The sequence below is a fragment of the Larimichthys crocea genome, chromosome VI (genome assembly GCF_000972845.2).
Source record: "Larimichthys crocea isolate SSNF chromosome VI, L_crocea_2.0, whole genome shotgun sequence".
Classification (NCBI taxonomy): Eukaryota; Metazoa; Chordata; class Actinopteri; family Sciaenidae; genus Larimichthys; species Larimichthys crocea.
The window spans coordinates 10,726,119-10,752,618 of NC_040016.1; the positions used below are offsets into that span (position 1 = coordinate 10,726,119).

Below are 26,500 nucleotides of genomic sequence, written 5' to 3' on the forward strand. Positions count from 1 at the left end.
CTTTTGCACTATTTTCATCAACGCGCTTTTTCGCTCATTAAAAATGCATTTGGGACTGACTCCCCTGCATTCATCATATATTATACATCGTCTCTATTCATGATTGATGAAAAGAGATCTAAAAATAGAATAACAAAACTGTGGCCTGGCCTGTGCATGGTTGATAATATGAGGAGCTGTATGTAAACACAGAGTCAAAGCTCCGCAGAGACATGTGAGCCCGAGAGTGGAGCAGACGCATACACCCTGACACGATTACAGATCTCAGGTAGGTACAGGAGCGGCGGTGTCTTGACAGTGTAGCTGTATCTACTGACACGCAGCAGCAGCCAAAAATACAAGTGATCATGTCGTCACAGAGCGGGGGCTGAGAGAAACACTGACTGGTCAGAAAGCTAAAGCAGGTGAAGTTGGTTTAATATAAAATGAATTTGTCACACAGACTTTGTGTGCAGGCGTGCAAATCACTCTTTGGACATAATGTACTGTGTTTCACAATTGTCTGTCGGCAGCAGAACGATAAAGTAATTCACTTTCATACGTAAAAGTTCAATATTTTATTATGCCACATCATGCACTTGCTGAGTGTGTCTTTTTTTTTTCGTATTCGTCTTCACTGAGCTCTTCTCAAAAAAAAAAAAAAAAAAAAAAAGAGAAGCAGCTCTCAGCTAGTTGCCAACAGGACACTTTGCTGATGACACTAAACGCTAAAGCAGCTAATTTAAGTGACACATCAGCTTCGTTTAGTATTCTCCTCTCCGCACAGGTCTGTCTGCAATCCGAAACAGCAAAGCCGTGTTTGTTTTTTCAGCCACATTTTCACAGGATCTTGTTCTTTTCATGCATTAGTACCTTGGTCTTCATAAACTTTGAGTGGTTCTTGTAGACCTCCATCTGTTTAATCTCCTCCTCTCTGTCCTCTGTGTTCAATAAGCCGTTCGCCTTCAGCATTTGGATCTCATCCTCCAGATCTCGAATGTTGCGCTCCAGAGAGGCAATTTTGGTGTCCTGCACACAAACAGAGGAGTCACACCTCAAAACCGTGACTGACATGTGTACAAGTTGCAAAAAAACTAGAAACAAGAGACAGAAAGAAAGACTGACAACAACAAAAAAAGATTTGTATTTGTAGAGAGAGAGAGAGAGAAAGGCTATAAGACAGAGATGTAGCGAGATTGGAAGAGGCTCTTTGGTGTGGCAGAGAGCAACTGCAGTATCTGTCGGTGAAATCAGAAGCTTTCTACCCAGCTCTTTGCAGCAGCTCAGAGGATTAATCACCATTGGGAAATATTGAGCACACATCCAAGCACGGAGAGATCAGCCAGGACCCGAGAGAAACGTGCAGAGGCAAAAGAAGAAAAGTAACAAGCCGTAGCTTTTGCCGTATAGTTGCTTGCAGATCAATGCAGAATCCAGTCTCTGGACTGCGACTGTGAGTGCAGCTTCAGCTTCACGGCTTTTTTTTAAATAAATAATACAACGTCTTTAAGATTAGCCATGGTCCATCTCCCTCTCCAGCAGAGCATAGAGCAACCTTGTTCCTTCTTCTTCGCCTTCGTCTCTCTCTCTTTTCGTGTCTCTCCTTCTTTCAGTGGCTCTGAACTTATGAACTTGAGGCCGTTGGCAGGGTCAGTCATAGCCTCCCTGCAGAGGAACATGGGTAATGTTTTTCGGAATGAGGAATGACAGACTATCCGAGAAGGATCTGAGGGGTTAACATCGATGCACATGTGCATGCACTTCGCCCTGCCGTTGCATCTCACCTCTCCGTGTTACGAGACGAACATCAATGATCTAACATCGCGGCAATGCATAAGACACCGTACCTTCAAAGGAGGGAGATTTTATTCCATCCACATGTAATCACTGGTACACCGACCTGGTCAGTAAATCTTGATCTTTGTCTCTCTTTCCCTGCCTCTGTGTGTCTCTCTTTCTATCTATCTCCCTGCATACTGGCCTCTCACTGTCATAAACAACCACACCTGTTTCCATGGTAGCAGCAGGCAGGCTCTATACTGTGCACTGTCTCTGGTGAGTGAGGAGGAAAGGGCGGGAGAGATGTAAGGGAGAGAGAGGGAGGGAGGATTATTCGTGCTTCCATCAGCATCAGCATCAACACAGCAGAGGGGAGAGAGAGGAGAGAGGGGAGACATGCAGGGTCTTCCGGCACAGCACAGGAGGAGGAGGAGGAGGAGGAGGAGGAGGAGGAGGCGGGTCTCCCCTCGCTCTTTATGTAAATGAACAGGATCTCAGAGCACAGATGTCACATGACCAAGCCGAGGGGAGGCTGGGGCCTGCACACTGCCGATCCAGCCGAGCGAGGAGTGAGAGAGGGGCTGTGTCAGCTCAGCGATGATGTCATGATTTATTTTGAGGAAGTGATGTCAGGCCTCTGCAGTGAGGCTGGTGGTGTCTACGGCGCTACGGCACTTGTTGTACACACCGGCTGCACAACAAGTGTTCAGCTGAATAGACATGTTTGGACAAATATAAGAATAATTCTAAAGTATCAGCTTTTAAGAGTGGAATATGGATGTCTGTAAAATGTAATTAGGAAGCTTTGAGCTCAAAGCATTTGGTGGTGTTGGGTGTGGTCTTAAAAACTGCAATCCAAGACCTTCTTAAATATTTTCGAATGCACGTTTGCCTCAATATTTAAACTACATTTCCCCTGAAGCTTCAAAGTTGCATGAAACATTACATACATCCTCCTTTTTCCAGTGCTTCACTGAATTTTTAATTTTAATCTAATCCTGCACGATCATCTTACATCAAATTCCAAATATCTTGCAGATCATTTGATGTTGACAAAAGTGTCGAAACATTGTGGTGCCATGTGACTCTATGGAAGTAGTGGAGGATCCACTGTCAGGTTATTCTAAGGTAACAAAACCAAAATAATTCTTATTTTTAGGTGATCGTACACTTTTATAATAATATAATATTTAATTTCCTTCTGAATGTTACACATCGGAATTTTAAACAAAGCCCCGCAGTTTAAAACAAAGCTCAAAAAACACAACTAAGCTCAAATGATGGCCCTGCAATCTGTAGACAGTCTGTAATGTTGAAGGGCCGATTGTGCCACTTTCTTGTCATGAAACAAGTGTGATGCAGCCTGGCATGACCGGATACCGCAGCTCCACGGCGAGCCGAGCCAACTGAAATGTTGAACAGCAATATTGATTATTCTCGATGTTTACACAACTGCTTTGTGAGCAGATACACAATGTGTCTGCGTGTCTTTCTGTCTGTGCGTGAGACAGAGCCAGAGAGATGTGTCAGTGTGTTTACTCAGCTGCTGATGATCACAATGACAACAACAGATTCAGTAGAACACACAGAACAGAGAAGGCCTCTTTTAGACATGCAGCGGCTCGCTGAAACACAAGGCCTATAAACGTCAGTGACTCAAACACATATGAATACAACTAGGTTTGCAATGAATGGAAAGGTTCATTATCAGCTGATCTGCAGATTATTTTCAAGATTAATCAATTGATTGTTGAGTCTATGAAATGTCCCAGTTTCTCAAAGTCAAAGGTGATGTCTGAAAATGTCTTTTTGTCAGTTAAAAACCAAAGATATTCACTTTAATATGATTTAAAAAAAACAGCAAACGGCATATATGCATAAAAAAACATTTTTACCATCAATAAATCAACAAAATATTTGCAGATTATTTTTCTGTCAATCAATTTATCCATTAATCAAGTAATAGTTGCAGCTCTAAACACAATATCTGTCTTTAATATTCTTTTTTTATATACAGACCGTCCACAATTAGCTTGTTTCTTGTTTCATAGTTGGAAGAACTTTCATATTCACCGAAATAATTCATAAAAAACACTGTAGCTGAATAAAGCAAACACCATGCAGTATTAATTACTGTGTGAAGTGTTGCACGTGGTTAATGTCAGACAGTCTGCTGTGAGTCAGGTTCTTACTTTCATCTCTATGATGGTCTGCAGTGCCTTGGTCTTGCTCGGATCCTGATGCAGCTGATTTCTTCTGTGCAGTTCCTTTAAGAAAAGATCAAACATTATGTGGCACCAGTAAAGCAGTGTTTGTGTGATCTGCAGTTTATACAGATATGCTACAATATAAGCAGCAGGACAGAGTATATTGATTATATGACGCTCAGCAATGCCCTCTAGTGGCAGCAATACACAGTAAATTGTAAGCCTTGTACAGTGAACCACATATATTATCAACAGAGTTATAGTCTACCTCTCGCAGATGAATGTTCTCCTTCTCCTTTTGATCAAGAATGACCTCCAGATGTCCGAGCTGGGCCTCTGCCTCAGCAATGCGCCTGGCTCTCTCCTGCTCCTCCTCCTCGGATGCCCTGCCTGGCCCCGGGGGCAGCCCTTTACTCTGCAGCATCTCCAGCAGCTTTTTGATGGATTCATCTCTGGCACCCAGTGTCTGTTTCTGGGTCTCGATCCTCAGCTCCATCTCCTCTAGGGTCTTTCTAAGCAAGAAGAGCTCCTTGGCCTGTCTGTCATGTTCGGCCTGTAACCGACGGAAGTTCTCCTCCGTCAGCTCAATAGTGGTGAAGTGCTCAGAGGCCGAGCGGTTGCCACTTTCCTGCTGCAACAGGTGGTTCAGGTCTCGCTGTGTGCGCAGCTCGTCTTGCAGAGCCTGGATGGTCATCTGAAGATGCTGACGAAGTTCAGACATATGCATACAAACACATCGTTATTGAAATTAATTTGGGGAATGAACGCAATGCAAGTGTTTTCATGATAACACCACACATGGAGGTAACCACATATGAACACACTTCTGAGATGCTGTTTCACACGGTTCTGTGGAAAAATGCGGGTCAGACATGGTCACTTACCTGTCTTCAGAAGCAAATAGACTGTAAACTCATATTGTCAGAAGACAGTACGCTTGGATAGGCTTGTTTGAGGATATTTTTTCCTTATTCTGGAACAGGAATCAAATTTGAGTCCCTTGGATTCACAGTTTTTTAAAGCAACATTGTGTAACCTTTCTGCCATAAAATAACACTGACATTCATCATCATTTCAACATCATTTCTGACATTTAATCAGGTGAATGGTGTCTCATTCCCACTGTGTGCCCTGTATGCCTGTTTCTGCACTATGTAACTTGTGCTCCAGGTACAATTCTCTTGAGAAGTGCATGCACTAAGTCACAAACCACCAACTATTTAACTTATTTTAGTGAAACCTCATCGTATTTTATTGAGAAAATGTTTCCTTCTTCCCTTTTGATGTCCTCTGGTTGCTCCTCATCAACTCTGGGATTTAAAGTTAAACTGCTGTAAACTATAGCTGCTGTTGCTGCTGTTAACGTCAGCTCAGTTTGTTAGACGTGCTGTCTGGACTGTGAGCTCAGAGCACTGGGGGGTGTGATGGTTTGTACCACAGGTGTGGATCACTAGGAAGAGGAGTTTTTCAGACCCAGGGGAATGTTTCCAGGGAATGGAGCCAGTGTCGTGCCAGAACCAGAGCTGGGCAAGTGGGCAATGTAACCGGATTCAACAGCTTCTATGGACTTAATGGCAGAGGCAAAGAGACTGAAGTTGAGTGACCAAGCAGACAAGAGTAATCCGGGACTGACTGATGTTTAATTATTGGCAAGAGCAAGTAATATTAGCTGCCATATTGGCTGTTATGTCTTATGTTGTTGTACTTGCTTAACATTTAGCAAAGGCGTTAAATCTGTTATGTAATCATAACAAATCCACAAGTATGTATCCACAAAAATACCAATTTCTACACAATGTTGCTTTAAATATATTAAGGCTTGAAAGAAACCACAGCTGTCACACCTATTAGTCAATCAGTGTGCTGCTTTTTTTGTTGTTTGTTTTTTAAATGTGAGAAAAATTAATGGGGTTGTTAATTTGCTAATCAAAGCAGACCACCCGGATCCTTCCCTGCAACACAGCAGAGGTCTTTGCTCTCTGACACTGGATACAAACAAACCTCAGAGACATCCGGTTATAATGAAAAAAGCGTCTGCAAGCTAATCAAGCGTCCTGTAGGAAAAGACTCTACCCTATTTAGATGGCCTGTTGCCATTGGTGGACATGGAGGGCCCAATTATATGTTGAATAAAGGTGTGCTTATCTGTGAATTTGTGTGTGTGTGTCCAGAATAAAATACATTAAAGCACACACCTAATAAATCTTACTGTGTGCAGGGGTGTTGGTTCTGGGTTTAGGGGAACAATGTTAGGGCCAAGTTTCTGTCACAGATTGACTAAGTCTTGGTATAAGGCTTGTTGAATTTTTCTTCCAGCAGGTATCTCCAGAGAGAAATCAATCAATGTCCAGAAAATGGCCCAATCAGGATTTAGAGGAAACAGATTCTTACACTGAAATAAAAACCCACTTTACGGGCAGCCTGGGGTTGTAGGGTTTGTGGCACTACAGAGGGCACACCAGACACGTTCGGTTTGACACAATTGAACAAACAAATCACTCGTCATAGTTTTACAGTGTTTATAGGGGAACATATGAGGATGATTCACAGGAAAAGGAGGCACTGCTGGAAAAATGTCACTTCCTTTTGGAGGTTCATAGGAAAGGAGGTTGTAATGGTGCAAAGGAATTGCCAGGTGTCTGAAACTGCACAGCACACTAAAGGTGACTCTATGTTGTGCACACAGCGTGTGTTGCAAACATAGGGACAAACCTTGGTTCTCCTGGCATCCAGCAGCTGCAGAGCATGGGCAGAATGAACAGAAAAACAAATGTATGGTAAAAACAGAGCGTCAGAGCATGATGCAACAGAGATGGATGATCAACACAAACCCAGCCAGAGATTTAACATGAGAGCCACACATCAGTCTGTTCAGACCTCGGTCAGAACATCACATAACATGCAGATAAAATGAGACTTATTGAGATCACCTTTCTGGAAAGAGATGACGATTTAAAAGGCTGTAAAAATGGTTTAAATCAACCAGCATGATATTACATTTACTGACTTAGAGGTATTAGATAGATCTTGTTATTATTAGTAGTAGTATCAATGAATGTATCAATATTAGTCATAAACAGCCTCCTGATGTTCATGATAATGATAATGAGATCAGTGCATTGAAATTCATTTATTGAGGAGCTAAAACAAATCAGTCATTCAATTAGTTGATTATTCAATAACATGATCTGTAGCAAATTAATCAGCAACTAAAATTTAAATTATTATTATTATTTTGGTCTTATGTGACATTAAAAATTCTTCTACATCTTTAGGTTTTCAACTGTTGTTCTCGCAAAACAATACATTTAACATGTCACATTGGGCTCTGGAAAATTGCGATGGCTATTTTCTCAAACAATTAATCAAGAAAATAATCACACTGACACTAACACAGCAGAATAAAAAGCAGAATATTAATCTTAAAACATATTTAAAGAAGAAATACCAAAAGTCAAAACGATAATTCTTATTTTAATCCGTCTAACATTTATTGTTGACTTCAAGAATGTGAAGCGTGTGAGCTCTTCCAGCCACCGGAGGGCAGTGTTTGCGTTAGCAGAGGGAGCTGATTTTCTGCTGACTGCAGGACTGCTGCCATCTTCAACAGTTTTGGTCGCACTCCCTTATGTGAGTCAGTGCAATGTGGTCCGGTAACAGAAACCACATGATACATCTGAAATTCTCAATTTCACACTGAGTGTAGTCCAATAATTTAAATGCACATGCTGCCACATGCTGACATTTCTACTGTCGTCATTTGGAAATATGTCCAAACCTTAAGACAGGATCATTGCAACAGCTTTATTCATCAGATCTGGAATAACCCTTAATTAAATAATAATAATAATAATGTGTTAAAATATCGGTTCTCAACCAGAAATTAAAAAATGCATTGTTTCTATAATCAGATTTAACTAAATTCAATTAATTTAATAAAAATAAGAAATTATTTCTTAAATGAGTTAAACAATATGACTACAAATATTGGCCTGCTGCTAACCTGCTTTTTTTTAAACATTTATGATGGCACAAATTAATTTTCAAGCTGTTAAACTTCCTCTCTGTTCTCATATCTTCTCTCTGTAATCTTACCCGAACTGCTCCCTCTGCCTTCCTCATCAGTCCTCTCTGTCTCTGCCTTGATCAATACCCTGCCTCTTGGAGCTAAACTACACGAGGCAGTCCAGTGAATCCATTTGCATAATTGCACTATGGGTTAAAATGACTATATGGCCATTCCTGCCATATTCCCTGGACAGCTACAGCAGAACTGTACCAGTTCCTGTAAGTCAGTCATGACTCAGCGGATATTGCCGCCGTTGTCACCCTGCCTCATGAGAAGGCTTCTCTTTCGCTGCATATCCTAAAAATGAGCTTCCAGAGGTTTCACAGAGTCAAGGAGAGATGTTGAGCTACACTGCTCCCGCCTCTCACTGTCACCTGAGGCAGCCAGGGGTAACGGCCTGTCATAAATCCTTTTGTGCAGAAACACAAAATCCTTCTGAGAGCTACGGTTATTTTGTTCCCCCAACACCAAAACTTAAAAATGCCACAAGTGATATCTGCTTACATGCAGGTTAATCACATACAGAAGCCTGTGGTTGTAGTTTTTTTGTCACATGAGTAACTGTGGATTAAGTGTAAAATTAAGAGTCTGCTATCTGCTCTCTGATGTTGTACGGTAACATTTTCTTATCAGCATCTAAACACAAAGTTCAGCGGAGGGTTATGTCACTGTCATTAGGTTTGTAGATGGTCAGGAACCAAAGAACTGGACAAACTGAAATCTTGACCTGACGGTGTCGAAAAGATGAAAAGCTGAGATCATTAAAGTTATTAGAATTCATCCTGAGGGCGACATAAATGTCTGTACCAAATTAGGGATAATCCATCCAATATTTGTTAAGACATTTCTTTTAAAACCACAAATGTCATTTTGGAGCCACAGGAAATGTCAGCGGATCACCAAAGTCATTATGATACATTGTGTTAGGAAGGTGAATGTCTTGTCAAAATCTTGTGGCAATCCATCAAGGAGATGCGGACGTAAACACAATAACTTGATACTCAAAGCTTGTGACGCTTCTTTTACCAGGTGACACAGGCACCTATAGAGCAGCTATATGTGGTACAGTGTGTGTACGTTAAGAGGGAGTGGGTGTTTGTATCTGACAGGTGGACAGCTCCAAAGCGCTGAGTCAGAGCAGCCTACTGCTTACTACATTCCTAATCCCTGTGTTGTATGTCGTGATGGCAGACAGTATACAATTACACCCACGGCGATGGCAGCCAACGTGGCATTTATTCATCTCCGCTCAGCTAAAAGAAAGGTAGAGAGAGGCGTGAATGCAGAAATCTGAGAGTTGAGAAAGCGCACGGGAGTTAAGTAACACTGGATTCAGAATACTGAATAATAATTTGTTCACCCAGTGTGCAGGAGGTCATTTAATATCTTTTATCTATATTGCTCTCTTCATCATCTGAAGAATATAGGATGTGTCTGCACACATATTAACGCTTCTCCTCATATAACAGAACAGCCAGCTGTAATACTGAGCATTATTCAGTTTTATGAAGCCACAGACCAGTCACCATGCCTCCTTCTTATAATTTACTGGTTGTCATCGTTACACACAAACAAACAGACACACACACACACACACACACACACAGTGAGTGTTTTTTAATCTCAGCATTTACAGCATCAAGTCACTAAAAGATGACACTCTCTAAGGAGCACTAATGCATATGTGAAATAAGTTGTATGGAGCCTTTTCCGGCTCTAGGGGGAGCTGCGTGAAATGTGATGAAGACTACAAATTTGTAAATGAAAGAGAGTTTACCAAACCTCTGTAGCCCGCCACTGTGAATCACAACCCTGCATTTGCTTCCGACAGATACTCAATGACACCTACAGCTTCTGGGTAATGGTGAGGCGAGGCTATAATTTCACAGTGACTTTGCATGAAAACCAGACAGTCAGTCTACCAGGCAATCAATAATCAATAAACTATCAGATCAGATACAAAGGTTAAGTATCATCTACAGAAGATTGATGCATTTTAAATGATAAAACTGTTCTTATAAAGTGGTTCTTAAAAGTTATCTTTTAATTTTTCCTGTTTGAGGTCATGTCACATTGGACATCTCAAAGCTAGAACACTGGAAAGTCGTTCCAAGATCAGAATTATTCTGAATGAGTTGTTAGACTTTGATAGACTCAGCCATCAGTAAAAAGTATACTTTTCTTCTTAGATTCATCATTCCTGTAAACTGTATCTTGCCTATCTGTTACAAAACATATACATCAAACAGTTTTATCTTATTTTTGCATATAAAATATCAGAGACTGCTGAAAAAATCATTGGATGTCCCTTTGGGGGACTACCTCTTGAGCCATATATGCCACTAAAAAGATGTCAGATCTAAAACGTAAAAGAAGAATACATCTTCATTTTTGGATTCTCGCTTTACTTGTCAAGATGGACGAAGGATTTTGCACTGTTGGCTCTGGTCTAATCTAAAACTGTGCTGTTCTGGAGAAAAAGACACCGCCAGACTGTAACACGTCTTATCCGCTTTGCTTTGTTCTTCCATCCTCCTCTCCCACCTTAATCTTACCAGCTTTGCACTCGGTAAATGTTCCCTGCTTCTCTGCATTATATCTCATCCTGGTGAGATGAAGCGAGGAGTGAGGACTCCTCATTTCATCACCTTACTCTCCTCTGGATCAAGCAGCAGCCATCTTATGTGCTCAGGGGAGGGTTGTGACTGCCACAGGAAGTATCCATGGGCTATTTTGACTGTTCACATGATACATCCTGGATCCACATGAGCTTGCTGTGTCACGACATCTCCGAAAACATCGTCTTTGCTCACCATGTGCATATGACAGCTGTGAGCTTGTTTGTCGTCAACTGACACATGGATTTTTACTCATCTCGTTCTGTACTGTCCACACCTGATGAATCCTAAGTGCAAACAAATAATTGTGACTAACACAAACTACAGACTGGTGGTGATGACTAAACCTCTGCACACATTAGCAGCTGGCACAACTAAAAAAGGAAGAAAACGTCTCATTAAAAATGCACCGTGTACAGTGCACAACACAGACTTTATAGCACACATCTACACGAGTAATATCTGTGCACATGCACCCACATGCACATAAGCATGAACATTTAGTCACAATATGCTAAATACACAACCCAACTTAGCTGAGATGCAACATTCCCAACTAGTATTGCTCAGTGGCGTGTGCCAATCGGCAGCTCGCAGTAAAGAATAAAAAATACATGTCATGCCTGAAGCACAGCCTCCGTGCAGGCAGAGCAGTGCGATATGGGAAGCTCAGCCTCCATTTTGGGAATTGCATTGATGAGGGCTGACTGGGCGGCCGAGCAGGAGTGGTCATGACTCAGTCAGATATGGTACTCTCTCGCTCACACACTTTCCCTCCAGCAGCTCTTGTCCAGCTTCGGCGTGACAAAAAAAAAATGCTGCTGAATTCAAGTCAAATGGTTCAGAGTTGCAACAGCCTGAGCCAGCTGCAGACAGCATTAAAAATGCACTCCACAAAACAGTCCAGAGGTAATCATTACCTCTAGTCATGACCACTGACTGTCTTGATTAAAGCTCTGAAGGCTATGGTTGGTATTTCACCCACGGTGGATTCTGCGATTTTACAAAACAGATAAAAAACACTAATGCCAGAAAGGTTTTCCTCTTTTTCCTAATATGTGGTACAAAAAGAAGCACATACTCCCACAACTTATTTTTCACAAAATAAATAATGCACAGCATTAGTCCAATCTAACAGAAGCCTGAGGCACCTGATGCAATTGTAAAGGGTGCTACAAGACAGATGTAATGATTGGCCTGAAATTACTCCATTATTAATGAGGCAATCTGCTCCTCAATCAGCCTCTACCGTAAGTACACACTTACATAAGGACGCCTCACAGCCCAGAAATCAAGATAGAAAAGACCAATTATAGTAACAAGGCACATCTGCCTTTTATTAGCCGACACACTTCATTAATGAACCCTACCAGGAGGGATATAAATATAATTCAGTGCAGACTCAGAGCGAACACTGATGGACCAAAAAAAAAAAAAAAGTCCCCTCTTTGTATCGAGCACAAAAGCATGAAAGCCTACACTGCACAGCTTTTATATTCTGCTGGACACATTCAGCTCCTACAGTGTGTGAAGCCGAGCTAAAAATATATACAAGGATTCACGCTGACTGTTTAATCTCACAGAACATAAGGAATAAGTAAAATGATGAATGGCTTGGGTCCTGTCAGTGGCAGTGCTGGTTTACCTTGAACAGGCACAAACACTGTCCCTACACATTTTGCTGATAGTTGCTGGTGATTCCCCTGCGGGGGAGCAAACTGTTTTAACTCCAGTCAAAGCAGAGAAGGCGGAAAACAATCATCATATACACACATTCAAGCGAAAAAAAAAGTCTAATTTAAGGGTCATATTAATGGTGTCCTGTATTGACCTTGAAGGGTGGAGGGACAGTGTCTGCCTCTTTGAGTAATGACTGGCCTCCTGCCTCCCCCCCAGCGTCCGACAGCATCACTCTACCAGACAGACAGAAATGCTGACAGACTGGCACAAAGACCAAAACCAGCTGGCAAAACTCAACCTTTACGTTGCTCGAGGCATTGTGCAATTAGCTGCATCATGCCAGAGCCGGCCTCGAAAAGAAAAAAAAAAAGGGAGGGGGGGGGGAGAGAGAAGGAGAAAAAAAAAAAACGCTGTAAAGCTCAATCTAGCCAGTCAAGCAATATGCTGACCTATTCCACAGTCTAGCTCAGTGTGCCGTGCACTTTTCCTTGCAGCTGAAATATCAAATTAAACCAAGTGCTTTGTATTCAAACGTTCTGTCTGTACATAAGCCAGCTAACACACAGTGTATATCCCAAAGATTGGGATAGACAGAGGATAATGTAATCCTGTAAAGAAGAATTAGCTGCAAGTTCATATATCACTACATTTAGTCCAAAAACAGACTGCATATTTATATTTAAATATAGTGAGGGCCAGATGAACACAAGACAGAAAGAGTAAGGCGCAGAGTGTTTATGAGCATCCTTGACATGCGTCTCTGGGCCTTGTGCCTACTCTTGTCAGTTACTGATTTAACTAGGCCATGACTACACCCTCACATTGAAGAAATAAAAAAAAACAACCTCTTGACATCTCAAAAGGCCAATCTGATAATAAGCTCTGGACATAAACTACAATTAACTAATGTTTCCGCCAGATTGTGCACAGATGTTTCACCTGTTGGCAGTGTCATTATACTTTCCAATTAATCATTTAACAACTGGAAGCGCTGTTTTTTTTACTGTCAAAACTGTTGATCATGGTTTCATACGAGGTACAAGGCTCAGTATATTAGCTCGGATTTCAAAAACTAGATTACAGACAACTAGATTAAAGGCTTTTCTATTTCCTGTGGCTCAAGTGGTCTCTCTGACATTGATTCTGTACCGAGTACTATGTGAGGAGAGTGTGTGTGTTAAATATTTATGCGCACAAAGAACTCTTTCCAGAAAGGTTTCCACATGTACTGAAAAACATGACTGACTGCAATAATAATTCTTGGACCTGAGGATGACAGTGGTCTATTGCAGAGAAGAGAATGGCAAAAGCAGAGACACACAGATCAAAAATGACAACACAAAGACCATTAGCAAGTGAAATTAGGTGGATTATAACAACTAAGAGGGCTCACCTGGTTCTCCTCATGAGTGACTCTCATCTGTTCTTTCAGGATTGATGTGCGAGCCGCCTCCTCTTTCCTCATAATTCTCTCTTTCTTCAGCTCGGGACTCCAGAAGCTCTTGATGCTGTTGGTGGAAGATCCCAACTTACTGTCTTTCAGATCAAGCTCTCTGCGCAGCAGCTCATTCTCCCTCTGCATATCCCTGAGCTGGGCCTGCATCTCCAGCAGCTCCCCCCCACTGCCCCGCACTGCCTGCCTCAGCAAGGCAGAGGGCACCCCCTGATGGTGGTGGTGGTGCAGCATGGAGAGGGAACCCAGGTCACTGTATGACAGAAGGTCAGCATGATGAGGCAGTCCCACTGAAGCAATGTTAGGACTGCTGCCCATAGCTGTGACGCGGCCCCCGTACATGGCCCGGCTGGTGGCGCGACCCAGAGTCATAGTGCCTTTTGGATAGGTGGCAGTGGAGCCCACGCCCTCATGGTCGCTCAGGTACATGGGCCCCGAAGTAGCGTAGGCAGCGTTGAGGGACTGGATGTTCTCCATGGAGAGCGTCTTGCCCCCCGCACCACCCCCGCCCCCACTGTTGGCCCTCCGATGGCCCAGTCTGGGGGACCTTGGCAGGCGCGGGGACCGTGCGGGGCTGCTCTCTATATGGCCTACAGCTCTGGCACTGCCGTACATGTCCTGTGAATCGGCGGTGTAGCCACCAGAGGGTCCTTAACAGGAGCGCGCTGTAATGAGCCTGCTCTGACACTCTGAACCACACATGGGTGACTTATTTCATGCCCTAATAGGTGGAGCGCATCGAAGTAAGATCTGAGGAAACAGGAGAGAAGCACCTGTTAGGTGAAAAACAACTCTTTGTACGCCTCAGATGAAAGGCACAGAGAGAAATGCATTGACTTTTCAAAAAATACACAGCACATTTTCCCTCTAAGCAGGTTCAAACAAACAGATTCGGCCTGCAAGACGCTACAGATGAAGTTAGCTTTAAGACTGTATTAGTCAACATCGACAGCAAACTGTCACATTTTATAGCTCCTATTTCAAATGGCCCACAGGAATTTCACAGCATCATCCTTATTTCCTACTGGCAAGACATTTATCTACATCCCATTAATGCTAAGGCAGTACATCTTTACAGCCACACACTGCATAAAGCAGCTAAATAATAGACAAATTAAAACACAATAATACATGTCACATTTGTCTGTTCTAATCAATGATTGTTTTGTGTCAGAGTAAATAATGATAGCCATTAATTCATGATGAAATGTATGAGATAACCACATTTTTCATCTCCTGCAAAAGCTTTTATTCCAATGCCACAGTTTTTAGATTAGTGGTAGAAAGTTAACAGTTTAAGTGATCAACTCTCAAACTATCTGTGCATAACACAGTGATGTTTGGGCAGTACTTTATTTATTACTGTAATAAATGTTAGGACATATCACAGAAATACAACACTGTGTGCTGTTAGAGAGTAAATCAACATACACCCCCGTGTTGCACCAAACCAAGCACAATTCAATACAGTACTCTCAATGCAATAGAAATAAATTATAAAAGACAGCTAACATAATCAGGCCCACAGTATATGACATAAAGTCATCCTCTGCTCCATTGTATTGTCTCATAAACACATATGGTAAAACTTACAAATTAAAAGAAACAAGGGTTGCAATGACTTTCTAACATCTGATGTCATGCTGTTCACAAAATGCCACACAGCTTTTCAGGCCACAATTTTAATTAAAATGGCTTAAATTATTTTTTTCTTTTTTTAAATATTACAGATCCTTCCAGAAAAAGAGAAAAGGATATAAGAAGCCTGAATTTTTAATACTGTAATAATGACCCTGTCATTTATAACCATAGATTTATCACAGTCTATAAAATATTTAAAGCTTGAGATCCATAGATTTATCACAGTCTATAAAATATTTAAAGCTTGAGATGATACATAATGTCATAATTACACGACGAAAAATACTTTTTTAAGGTACAGTAAAGAAAGCTGTTAAACAATAAACGTAAAATAAAGACTGACATTCATGTCACAGACACTCTGATGATGAGTTTAAAATATTGGACCGTCTGTGAGAAAATAAATAAATAAAAAATTAGACCATCAAAGTCAACTACGGTACTTTCTCTCCTCTGGTGACACTTGCTGCTCAGACCCAGTTTCCATGGCGACTATGCCTGGGCTAACAGAGATAAAGCACCTCATAACGGTGGCATAAGTTTCCCAAAAGGTGAGGGCAAAAGAATGTGACCAAATGTGGATGACGTGCGTTTCAGCAGCGGAATGTGTCGACAGCTTGCAAGCTTTATTAGAGTTTTCTTTCTAAAAAAAAAAAAAACTCTTTTATGGATAAATGAAATGACAAATTACGGCACAAACAATCGTGTCAACAGGTCTCCCCCCTAAGGCGCTCTCTGAAGCATCTTGTGTGGGAACACCCAGCCAGAGTGTGATTACTGCACCATGGCAGAGGAGTTCAGACAAGACAATATCATCTCATCTGTTAGTTGTACAAGTAAAAGGTGTCTGGAAATAAGACGGGAACGTACAAATGTAAAATAATGGAACAAATCAACCATTTGTTTAAAGGCCTGGACAAAGCAGGTGTTGCGATTTTGCACTCATAGCCTACAAACAATGTAAAATAATAGCTGCGTTTCTTTCTTCAGTCCTTCTGAGAAACAGTGGCAAATTAAATTCTAAATATGCAACAACAAACAGCTCTTATCTACGGTGGTCAGCCTGCTACAGTCTGGTTGGTAAATGTTTTAGAAGCAGAAACAGTATTCATGCAATGGGCAGTATGGGCAAAACAACAAAACATCAGTAAATGGACCTGCTGCATATCGAGTCTGGTGAGGCTCATAATGTTTGTGTTTTTAGTCAGACTGTTGGCGTGGTCAGTGGTCATTTTCTGAGGCCGTACTGTGGTTTGTAGGGTTAGGTAAAACACGCTGTGAAGCATCATTCAGTCAGTGTCTGTTCCAGTTCCTCTCTAATGAAGTTTTTCTATGTTTGGCATGTGTTGCCATGGTTTTTTAGACTTTCTCCATGTCACCATGTTGAATCTATGACTCAGCCAGTGACTCTCTAGCTTGTTTGAGAGTCGCTTCCTGAGCCTTATCTTTGCCTTGCTGTGTAAAAATCAGCTCCCTTATTAAAGCTTTCTAATAAGTGGCAAGTGATGCTGCTGCCTTCGTAGTCTGGATTTACAGAAAAAACTACGCAATGTGATGCGTGGAAAAGTTTCAAAAACTATGCCAACTGTGTCAAGCTGGTGGGCCAGTGATCTGGGATGCGTGCCATGTGGCCGCAACTGACACAGTTTGATTCGAGCTGGGGATCTTTGTTGCATGTCCTCCCCCTCGCTTCTCATGTTTCCTGCCAATTACTGCTAGATATTAGTAAAGAAATATTTACTTCATAAATCATACGTCAAACAGAGGAGAACTGCATCGTGGTGAGGAGCAATGTTCACAGAGATGCTGCTTGAAAAAATGCTTCACACTAAAGACTCAAAAATCTACCGAGAATGAAACATCACCTTCACATTCACCTAACTGCTACTTGCTTGCTTGCATGTTGCGTGGGAAGGTGTCTGTTTTCTGTCCACCCAGTGGCATGCACTCTAATCACATGGGTGTGCCACAGTCGGAGATGTTACAGACTGATTGCCCAGAGCTGAACTGATGGTATCAAATGATTTGATCAAGGAAATAGGGCTGCTAGAGAACATTTTCCCTATCTCTTGATTCTTTTTTTTTAATTCATCAATAAATTATGCAATCCGTAATACTGGGCAGATGATGGTGTACTGAAATTCAATATTTCTTTCTATAACCGTCCAAAACCCAAAGAAATCTAACTATATTTTACTAATGTTACTGCTTACTCTTTTATTCTTTTTCTAACGCTGCTCTAAAGTCAAATTTCTTATCTACATTACCGTATTTTACCCACACAGATCTAACACGGCACCGAAGCACATTTCTCAATATCCTGGGCAGAGGGAAATGACCAGATTGCAATAAGAGAGTATCAAATTATTGCAGAAACAGTGATAATATTGACGCACCACAAGGGATGCCAGCTGAGAATGCCAATTATAATCCTTCACCCCACCCCGACTGTACAGTTAACTTTACAACAGATACTCCAGAAACACAAAGACACATCTAATTTTTACTGATTTTCGAAATGACACTAAAAGTGTTATCACATTTTATCCTCATTTAAGGCTTTCAGGAATAGGCTGTTGCAGGTATTTGCACCTCGTGGCCTCCGCTGTCACTTTCATTCATTCATGACTAGACATCATGCTCACACTTGCCCACATATTAGTAGAGCAATTACAGTAACCAGGACCCAAAAAAATGCCAGTGTAGTCCACTGAAGAAATAATCACTGGCAATTCAGAGCAGCAGTGATGCGTTAACAGCGGAGAGGATACAGATGTTCTGACACAAAGATTTGAAACCTCAGGTGATGCTGAGTGTCTGTGGAGACTTTCTATAAGGCTCGTCGTGACATTTTGAAAGGCAGCGTGCAGGCAATGTAACAAAACTGTAGTGAGTAAGACTGCTGGGTGAAACCAGACATCTTTGATTGTGAGATTTGAGGTCAGAGCATGTCTAAGGCAGGCATGGAGTGACATTTCTCTATAAATAGCCTCTACAATGGGTTGATGATAGAGAGATATCACGTTTTAAAACAAGCACCAGTGCATTGCAGCTCCACTGGAGCAACACATGCAGCCTCCTCATCACGTATTCTACTACAGAGTCTCAACGCCCACATGCTTCCCACTGACTTCAATGGTTGGTTGATTGGATGAGAAGATGTAAATGTGCTTTTTTTAAAAATGGCCTGTTCACCCATCCATCCAATCTCAATGTTGGTTATTCCTACTTAAAGTGAATGTAAAAAAAAAAGGCTCGACTGATCACAGATTTTTCCAGTTAAAATATTTATTCTAATGTCTGCTCAACCGGCTGAATCACATTTGATGCAGCATAGGAAGCACGACCGAGCAATTGACAGCTCATTGGGCCTACAATTTTTCGATGGCTCCAGCGTGGTTGTGCGTCGAGCACCTGCTACACCAATGAAATATTGGTGTTAACACCACCGTAGGGAAGCCGACTGAAACCTTTTATTTTGAAATACGGCGCTTGCTCCATCGTTTCAACACGGCTTTAAAATGCAAATGATCCGGTATCAAGTGAGCACTGAGTGGCTGTGTCTATGCAATCAACGAGCACGGCACGGCTCTTTAAAAAAAAAAAAAAAAAACGCACACAGCCTGTGCGCGTTTTCCCGTCATAAAACGCGCAAAACCCGAAAGGACACTTCACGTATTTTTAATGTCATCACCTCTAGAATGAAACGCGGATAGACTGGTGCTAAAATGAAAGGAATAAAATGTACCTTGATCGATGTTAATTCCTCTCCTTCGCCGCTCTAGACGGCATCTTGTCGCCTCCATTCACCCCAGCAGCCTCTCTCAGCATCCTGCTCTGTCATTGGGCAGCGGACACGCTCTCTCTCCTCCTCTACACTCCGGGGAGCAGCATCACCACTACTGCAAGTGGCAGCTGGCAGGAGGGGATGGGCGGATGGGATGCGGTGAGCGGCCTGCACTGAATTTCACATAATCTTTGGTGCTGAATGGGAATAATTGACCGTGTCCACTCACATTAGCTGAAGATGTGTGTTAGTAGTTTTTTTCTTCTGTCTCTCCAGCCTTCACTGTTATGGCTCTTGTTTCCCCCTCTCATTCACAGAGGTTTACAGGTGCATGGGAGGAAACACTGTAGGACATGTGGGTGTAAATTCAATATTATATATGTGTGTGTTTCAGTATACAGAGGCTGGAGTTGGACTGTCCTTTCTCCCATGCTGTGTCAAGCTGTTCTGATTTAAACTACACCCCCCACCCCTGGTGTAGTGGCATATAATAGCACTGAATATCCCTCACCTCACCTTCCCCTTCAAAGCATGTATAGGAGAAACTATGGTGCGACGAAAGTTGCGGCAAATGCAAAAAGCCCTATCTAGAGCCAGTATTTGGTTTGTCTGGCCTACTAGGGTTTTTGTGGGCAAGTTTTTCCTCACTCGAACCGAGGGTCTAAGGACAGAGGGTGTCACTCCCTGTACAGATTGTAAAGCCCTCTGAGGCAAATGTACTTTGTGACTTTGGGCTATACAAATAAAATTTGATTTGATTTGTTTTGATTTAGTCGATACAACATGGTGTACTCTGTAAAGGCTCATTTTAAGGAAACAAACAAATGAAAACAACATTTTTGACTGACTAATAAAAACTTATATATCTGCCATATAATGCCAGTAGTAAATCTTACAATTGGACCTTTAATGCTATAGGTTAAAAGGTTGGGGTAATGCATGGGACTGTAGTCTGCTAATCCTAACAAAGACGGGGGAAGGGGGATTTGTTCACTTGACAGTCTCAGCTATGGACAACAGAGTCCTTTTATCTTCATCTGCCACCTGTCATTTCTTGCTCCTCTTGCACATCTGATCCAGTTCATTCTTATTAGCTGAGCCGAAGAAACAGATCTACTCAATCGGTGCTTGCACAAAAGTGGATCAAATGTGTGCGGGAGTAGATGAAATGTAGGTTTGTAGCACATGGGAAGACTGAAAGCTGAGAGTTAGATGGGAAAAATCAATGCTACTCTCATGTCTGTTAAATATAAAGCCATAGCCATGCTTAGGATAGGTTAGCATAAAGATTAGATGCAGAGGGAAACAGCTAGCCTGACTCTGTCCAAACAGCACAATCCATCTACCAGAATCTAAAGTGTTATATTTAATCTGTGCAAGAATTACAATGTAAAAACACATTGTGGTTTTACAGGTGTTACGTGCCAGACTATTTTTTGGCCCAGACCAGTAACTTACTGGACCTTGGCGTCTCATAACTCTTGGCAAGAAAGCGAATAAGCACATTTCCCAAAATGTCAAACTGTTCCATCAAGTTTGAACTGTAAGCAATACAGAACTGGGAGTCTTAGTGGTTTTAAATCAAACAACTGGAGGAGTGATGCAGCCAGTATATTCTGACATACTGCGTTGTCTTTTATAAAACAATGAACCGGCTCCTCTTTTGCCAACATCATAATTCAGATTTGCCTGAGGGTAACCACGGATTCGGTGAGCAACTCTGTCAGAGGAACTTCTGTCGCAGTATGAATCGATCTAAACTCACAACGTCACAAACTGGGACTTCACTATGAGGTGAGTACGTCCTTCAGAAGTGTTTGAACAGAAGGCCCTGCAGGCTTTTCCAAAAGAGAACAATGTCCCCCTGGCTCTTGTCTTCATGCCTTCAGACCTCCTGGAATTACACGGACACTCTCCCATTTTGGATTGTAAACACTGACACTAAGTGTGCTTGACAGGGCCCAAAGGAGAGGCATTAGCATTTCTGTGTCCTGAACACAAACACACAGACTCTGTCTCCCTCTTTCTTCCCCTCTCATGCACACACAGGCTTGTATGAACAGGCAAAATGAGTACACTAAGAAGCCCTTAGTGCTCTAGTTGACTGAATATCTCTTTCCTCTATGATCCATTTATGCTTCCACTGTAAGATCCCGGCAACAGGCAGAATTTGAGTGGTTGTTTGTTAGATATTTTTGTCCCTTGCAGGGCATTAGAGGCCATGTCGAGGCTTGGCTCCTTTATCTTCATATAATTTGACCTGCAATATGTTCCTGTGTGCCCGAGCAGTCATGCAGCCAATGCTGAAGCGCTGCCAGAAATTTCCCATTTCTGTTTTTACTGATTTGTCTCCATTCTTTACAATCATCAATGCCCGTATATATATATATATATATAAAATACACTTTAGGTGAGAGAGCTTCCAATGAACAGTAAATTAACCAATATGTTGGATGTTAGATAGATTTCTTGAAAACTCTTAACGCAAATCAACTCCAAAAGGTCCAATTTACACACACAAAGGATAAAAGATACTCTTGTTCACCATGCTATGAAGCCTGGAGGTGTTCTTCAAACATTCTCATAATAACATTGTTTTATTTATTAGAGTTCATTTTTATTTCATTTTAGAACTTTTTTTTGCAGTGTTGCGTTATATTTCATTCCCTCTCGATGACAGTGGAAACAGTGACTCCCCTTTCACCAACAATCTGTCCATATAGGTAATGTATATGTATCACACGTGTTCACTTTTGCCAGTCTGAATCTACTGAGCACGGGCTGAGGCTGAGTTTAAGTTGACCTTGAAGTGAAAGGTCATCCTATTAGACCTTTCCTTCTGCTTACAAAGTCAAATCTTGCCCCAGTGGCATTTTATAACCACCAGATGGAGACAAAGGGTAGTATTTGGTGACTTTATCATCCTAAAGAAATACTGTGTAAGAATTGGTTTTAATTTGATGTCCCCAGTGCTATACCACTGTGGTAAATATGGACATTTGTACGTTTGTATTTGTCAGGATTAGATTACTTCTGATCAAGTCGACAACTTTGCTAAGAGCCAAACATCAATTAAGTGCAACAACACAAGACATAGCCAGCTAATATTACTTACTAGTCCAACAGCAAGAAGCCGAGCTCAGCCTCTGTCTTGAGGTCTTCTATTTCACAAAGCTCTCACCAAAGACTAAAAGCTGGTGTCGGTGTTCAGGATTTACTCTTGTCTGGTAGCCTCAAGCTCAAGTCACTCTCTAAATTACTCCTCTTAGCTTTCACCATCGTCCTCTTTGGTCGCTCTGCCTTTGCTGAGCCCAGTTACATTGTCCACTCGCCTGAATCCAGTTCTGGTGCCCATTCCGATTTGACTCTGGTCACATAGTGAGTAGGAATGACAAATTCACCATTCGGCCTTTTACAAGTCAGTGTAGCATGAAAATTGAAAAACATTTAAATCAGTAAAATCACGTGACATTTGTTACCATGTGTGAGATTGTGAGCCATTGTATTTATTGTGAGGTAACTTAAAAAATGTGACCTTCCATTTATCAGTTTACAGTGACAGCATGTGAACTGGATTTTTATTTCACACGTTGCCCAGGGGCCTTCTCTCTCCACTTCTCTACATTGGTTTGGCACCCACTAAAACATAAAGTCCTAAACCAAGTCCAAAGTCAAAACCGACATTACTACAAAGCATGTAAAATAAATTGTCATATTGTGGTTTCAGCTGGCTAACTTCAGCTTGCTTGCTGGTATGGGTTTGTAATGGTTGCTTCATGGTGTGAGCTGATAGGACGATTTGCAAACAGAAAGGTAGTTAGGATCATGGAGGCAATGGTCCAAATAAAATATAGAAATATTCCAGAGAAGAGAGAGAACCTGTAAGCCATTATAGTAAATTAATTTTCAAATGAATTTAACAGTAATTAGTAGATATATGTCATCGTGGCCATGTTAGCTTCATGTTTGCGTGTCATTTTCTGAGGCAGGTGTAGCTTTTCTTTTTCCCGAGGGAGCTAGGGAGTAGAAACGCTGCTCCTTCATGTCGAAAGGAGCCAGCTGAGGTGGTTTGTGCATCTGATCGGTATGGATGGAGGTTTTCCAGGCGTGTCCAACTGGGGGGAGACACTGGGGCAGATGCAGAACTCTCTGGAGGGATTATATAGTCCATCTGGCCTGGGAATGCATCGAGATCCCACAGGATGAGCCGGAAAACTTTGCTGAGAGGGAGAGGTTGTCTGCAATGTCCTGCTAAACCTGCTGTCAGCGCGACCTGATCCCAGATAAGTGGATGGATGGATGGATGGATGGATGGATGGATGGATGGATGGATGGATGATTTTTATCTTTAAATAGCAGGCTCCTTAGGTTGCTGTGCATGGGACAATAAAATACAAAATGAATTTCATCCTCAACAACACCAAGATTATATAAATCTTGTCCATGTATACCTTTTATATCATCTTACATAAAACTACATAAAGCAATTCTTTATTAAGCATGCAAGAACAAAGATAAGTAATCATTTCAATTAAGACCTGTTTGAAATATTGAAGAGGCCCCATGACCCAGATGAGAATAAGCAGTTGGAAAATGGATGGATGAAATACTGAAAAAAAAATTAATATCACTTTTCCATTGGGTCAAAGTAGGACAAATGCACATATTCTCCTCTGAAGTCCAGTGAATCAGGTTATTTGTCTTTTTCTGACAGTAATTTAAGGTTATTGATCTAAGCGAGCAATGGTCCACAAACAAACCCTTTAGAAAGCATAAAGGCCTGGAAAGAGATTGTTTCATTATTAAAGGGTTGTGTATTGATTAAGCAGTCTGTAGTCTGCAAGCAAGCGGATTAAGGCTGTGAGTGACAGGTAAGGGAGCAAAACCTGAGCAGCCACTTCTCTCTCGCTCCGTTTGTACAGCAGCCCGATGGATTTCAATACATTAGAGTCACATTAAATGTCTCCACAATCACTTGTAAGATTTGCTTTTAGATTATTCAGAAAGGTTTACCGCAGGACCTTTGTACGTCTTACAAATAGATGGGTACTGACAAGAAAGGTGAGCTCATGTGAATCAGAAATGAATCACATCATGTGAATCAGATGAATTTGAAGAAACTGGCTCAAATATGGTAAAACAATGACAAATAATTAATTTGTTGGATGACTGGTCCTTGCTTCTGGTCACCCCCTTGCTTCCTCACTTCCTCTCCCTCTACATCGTCACACGTCTCACCACTTGAGGATGACTCATAAGATGTTCCCGTCTACTGATCACTGCTTACTGCTGATGGAAGTAACTGGTTAATCCTCAGAGGCTGAGGCTCTCGCCGTCGCTTTCAGGAAATGGATGAATGCAAGCATACCAATTATAGTTTAATGACTTGCATTTATGTCCTTATTAAGAGGATGTGTAGGTCGAGTGACCTATAACTGAGGACAATAATGACAAACCATTAATCAGCCTGCTGTATACAGAATACACCTGCCCTGCAGTGGGAGATGGGACAGAGCTCATTCAGAGAAGTCTCTACAACCAATGCTGCGAAAGAAAACATGCAAACAGAAGAATACATATTAATTAATACAGCTTAAGTAAACTCCAACAGTGTATGAGGAGGGGTGGGATCAGCAGTTTTATATATGTTTAATATGCCCCATTAGAGAGACCTGGAGGTAAATATGTTGGTCACAGATGCTGTAGAGTTGGCTGCTGCAGGGCCCAGTGATAAATCCTCATTAGAGCAAAAATTTAGCACTTAAGGCTTCACAGTCCTCTCATCGATGGGACATATCAGTTCATAAAGACATTTTAGTGGTGTTTTAACCTTTGTGGACCTATGCCACAATCATCTTTATCAAAAGATATATCTCGTATATGAAGTCCACTTCCTTGGAAAATTGCTGTTAGAAGCATTTGGTGTGATTGGCTATGGGATGGTACAGCTAGGTCAACTGCTCTCTCGAAACTGACACTTTTCATTTTGTTGCTGCTCACAGTTCAGCCTCACATTTAAAAAAAAAAGGAAAAAAAAGGCGAACGTAGACCTTTTAAATTCCAATGAATGCTTCCTCCTCTCTAAGATTCTGCTCATATCTTGGCTTTGAATAAAGATGCTTCACACTTTCATGAATCAAAAGATTCCTTTTTGGCTTCACGTTCAAAACGTAGTTCTAACACTGACCTCATTAAAGAAACCAGTGACCTGCTTTTAACAGCAGAATTGGCTGAAAGGTTCAGCGTAATCCTCTCACATCTTAGTGTAGTGTTTGGATATGTAGACCATGCAATTATAATTGACCACTTCAAATTCTGGATTAGCATCAAGGGTGCAGCACTTACATTTAGTGCAAAGCCTCATCCTGTTTTGCATTTACATCATTCAACTTGGTTATATTATTTTCCTGCCTTGCAGTGTGCTGATACATATATTATTTATAATGACTTTAAGAGTCTGCCAACTAAAATGACTGCAGCTGCAAAAGATTTAGAAAGAATTTGTAGTTTTTACTTTTGATGAGATACCTTTTATTCATTACAAGTATAAAGTAAATGTTTCACTTTTAGAAAGCATACATTTTTTTAATGTAAAGTTAAAAACTTAGTTATTTGGCCTGTGCTTCTTCCAGTCCTGTGTATAACCAGATGAGGGCAGCCAAGATCTGCAGACGTGACTGATGCCTGACTCTGTGGGAAAGGAGAGCTGCAAAATGGGATGTGGTTTCAGAGTAACCTGATGGCCTATTCACCTTTGGTGCAGTAGAGTATCCCTGTGCCACATTTTCGAGCACAATACAGGAACATCACAACCTGTGGGCTCTGTCTGGTGGTAACTTAATACCACAGCTACACTGCAGTGTCAGCGTGATGTAATGAATTATAAGTTAAAGCAGTAAGCTGTGGTTAGAAGAAACATAATATAAGCATCACATCACCACATGGAATACATGATGAAACAACTCCTGAAAAAACATGGCACATTCAAGACGAGCCAGCTCCTCAGGTCTAGACTGTGTAACTGAAAACAGTGATATCAACTTACACCTTCGTTCTTCTAAACATTTCACACCTCAAATCATGTAACACATGTACATGTGACCTCAACAATCCTCGTGTGACCGCTAAAGGCCTCTTACCAAGCGGCAACCTCCATGCCTGTAAGGCCCCATATTAAAATATCCAACCTTACACTTCACAGCTTGGCACAAAAATAGTTTTGACAACTGTACTGAGGATGGATTTCTATTTAACTCACCCATTCAGATTTTTATTAAGGCTTAAACT

The 26,500-nt window shown here is 41.5% G+C and overlaps 1 protein-coding gene across 1 annotated transcript in view; it reads right to left on the reverse strand.

Moving 5' to 3' along the window:
- Window positions 1-19,292, reverse strand: part of erc2 (ELKS/RAB6-interacting/CAST family member 2) — a 34,337-nt gene extending 15,045 nt beyond the window's left edge. Inside the window, exons 1-6 of the mRNA XM_027279438.1 lie at window positions 19,175-19,292; window positions 13,726-14,535; window positions 6,678-6,701; window positions 4,234-4,668; window positions 3,951-4,025; window positions 853-1,008 (exon numbers count right to left, since the gene is read on the reverse strand). Of these exons, the coding sequence (XP_027135239.1) occupies window positions 853-1,008; window positions 3,951-4,025; window positions 4,234-4,668; window positions 6,678-6,701; window positions 13,726-14,400 (1,365 nt within the window). The 5' untranslated portion in view covers window positions 14,401-14,535; window positions 19,175-19,292. The remainder of the gene's footprint in view (window positions 1-852; window positions 1,009-3,950; window positions 4,026-4,233; window positions 4,669-6,677; window positions 6,702-13,725; window positions 14,536-19,174) is intronic.
- Between the last annotated feature and the right edge of the window lie 7,208 nt (window positions 19,293-26,500).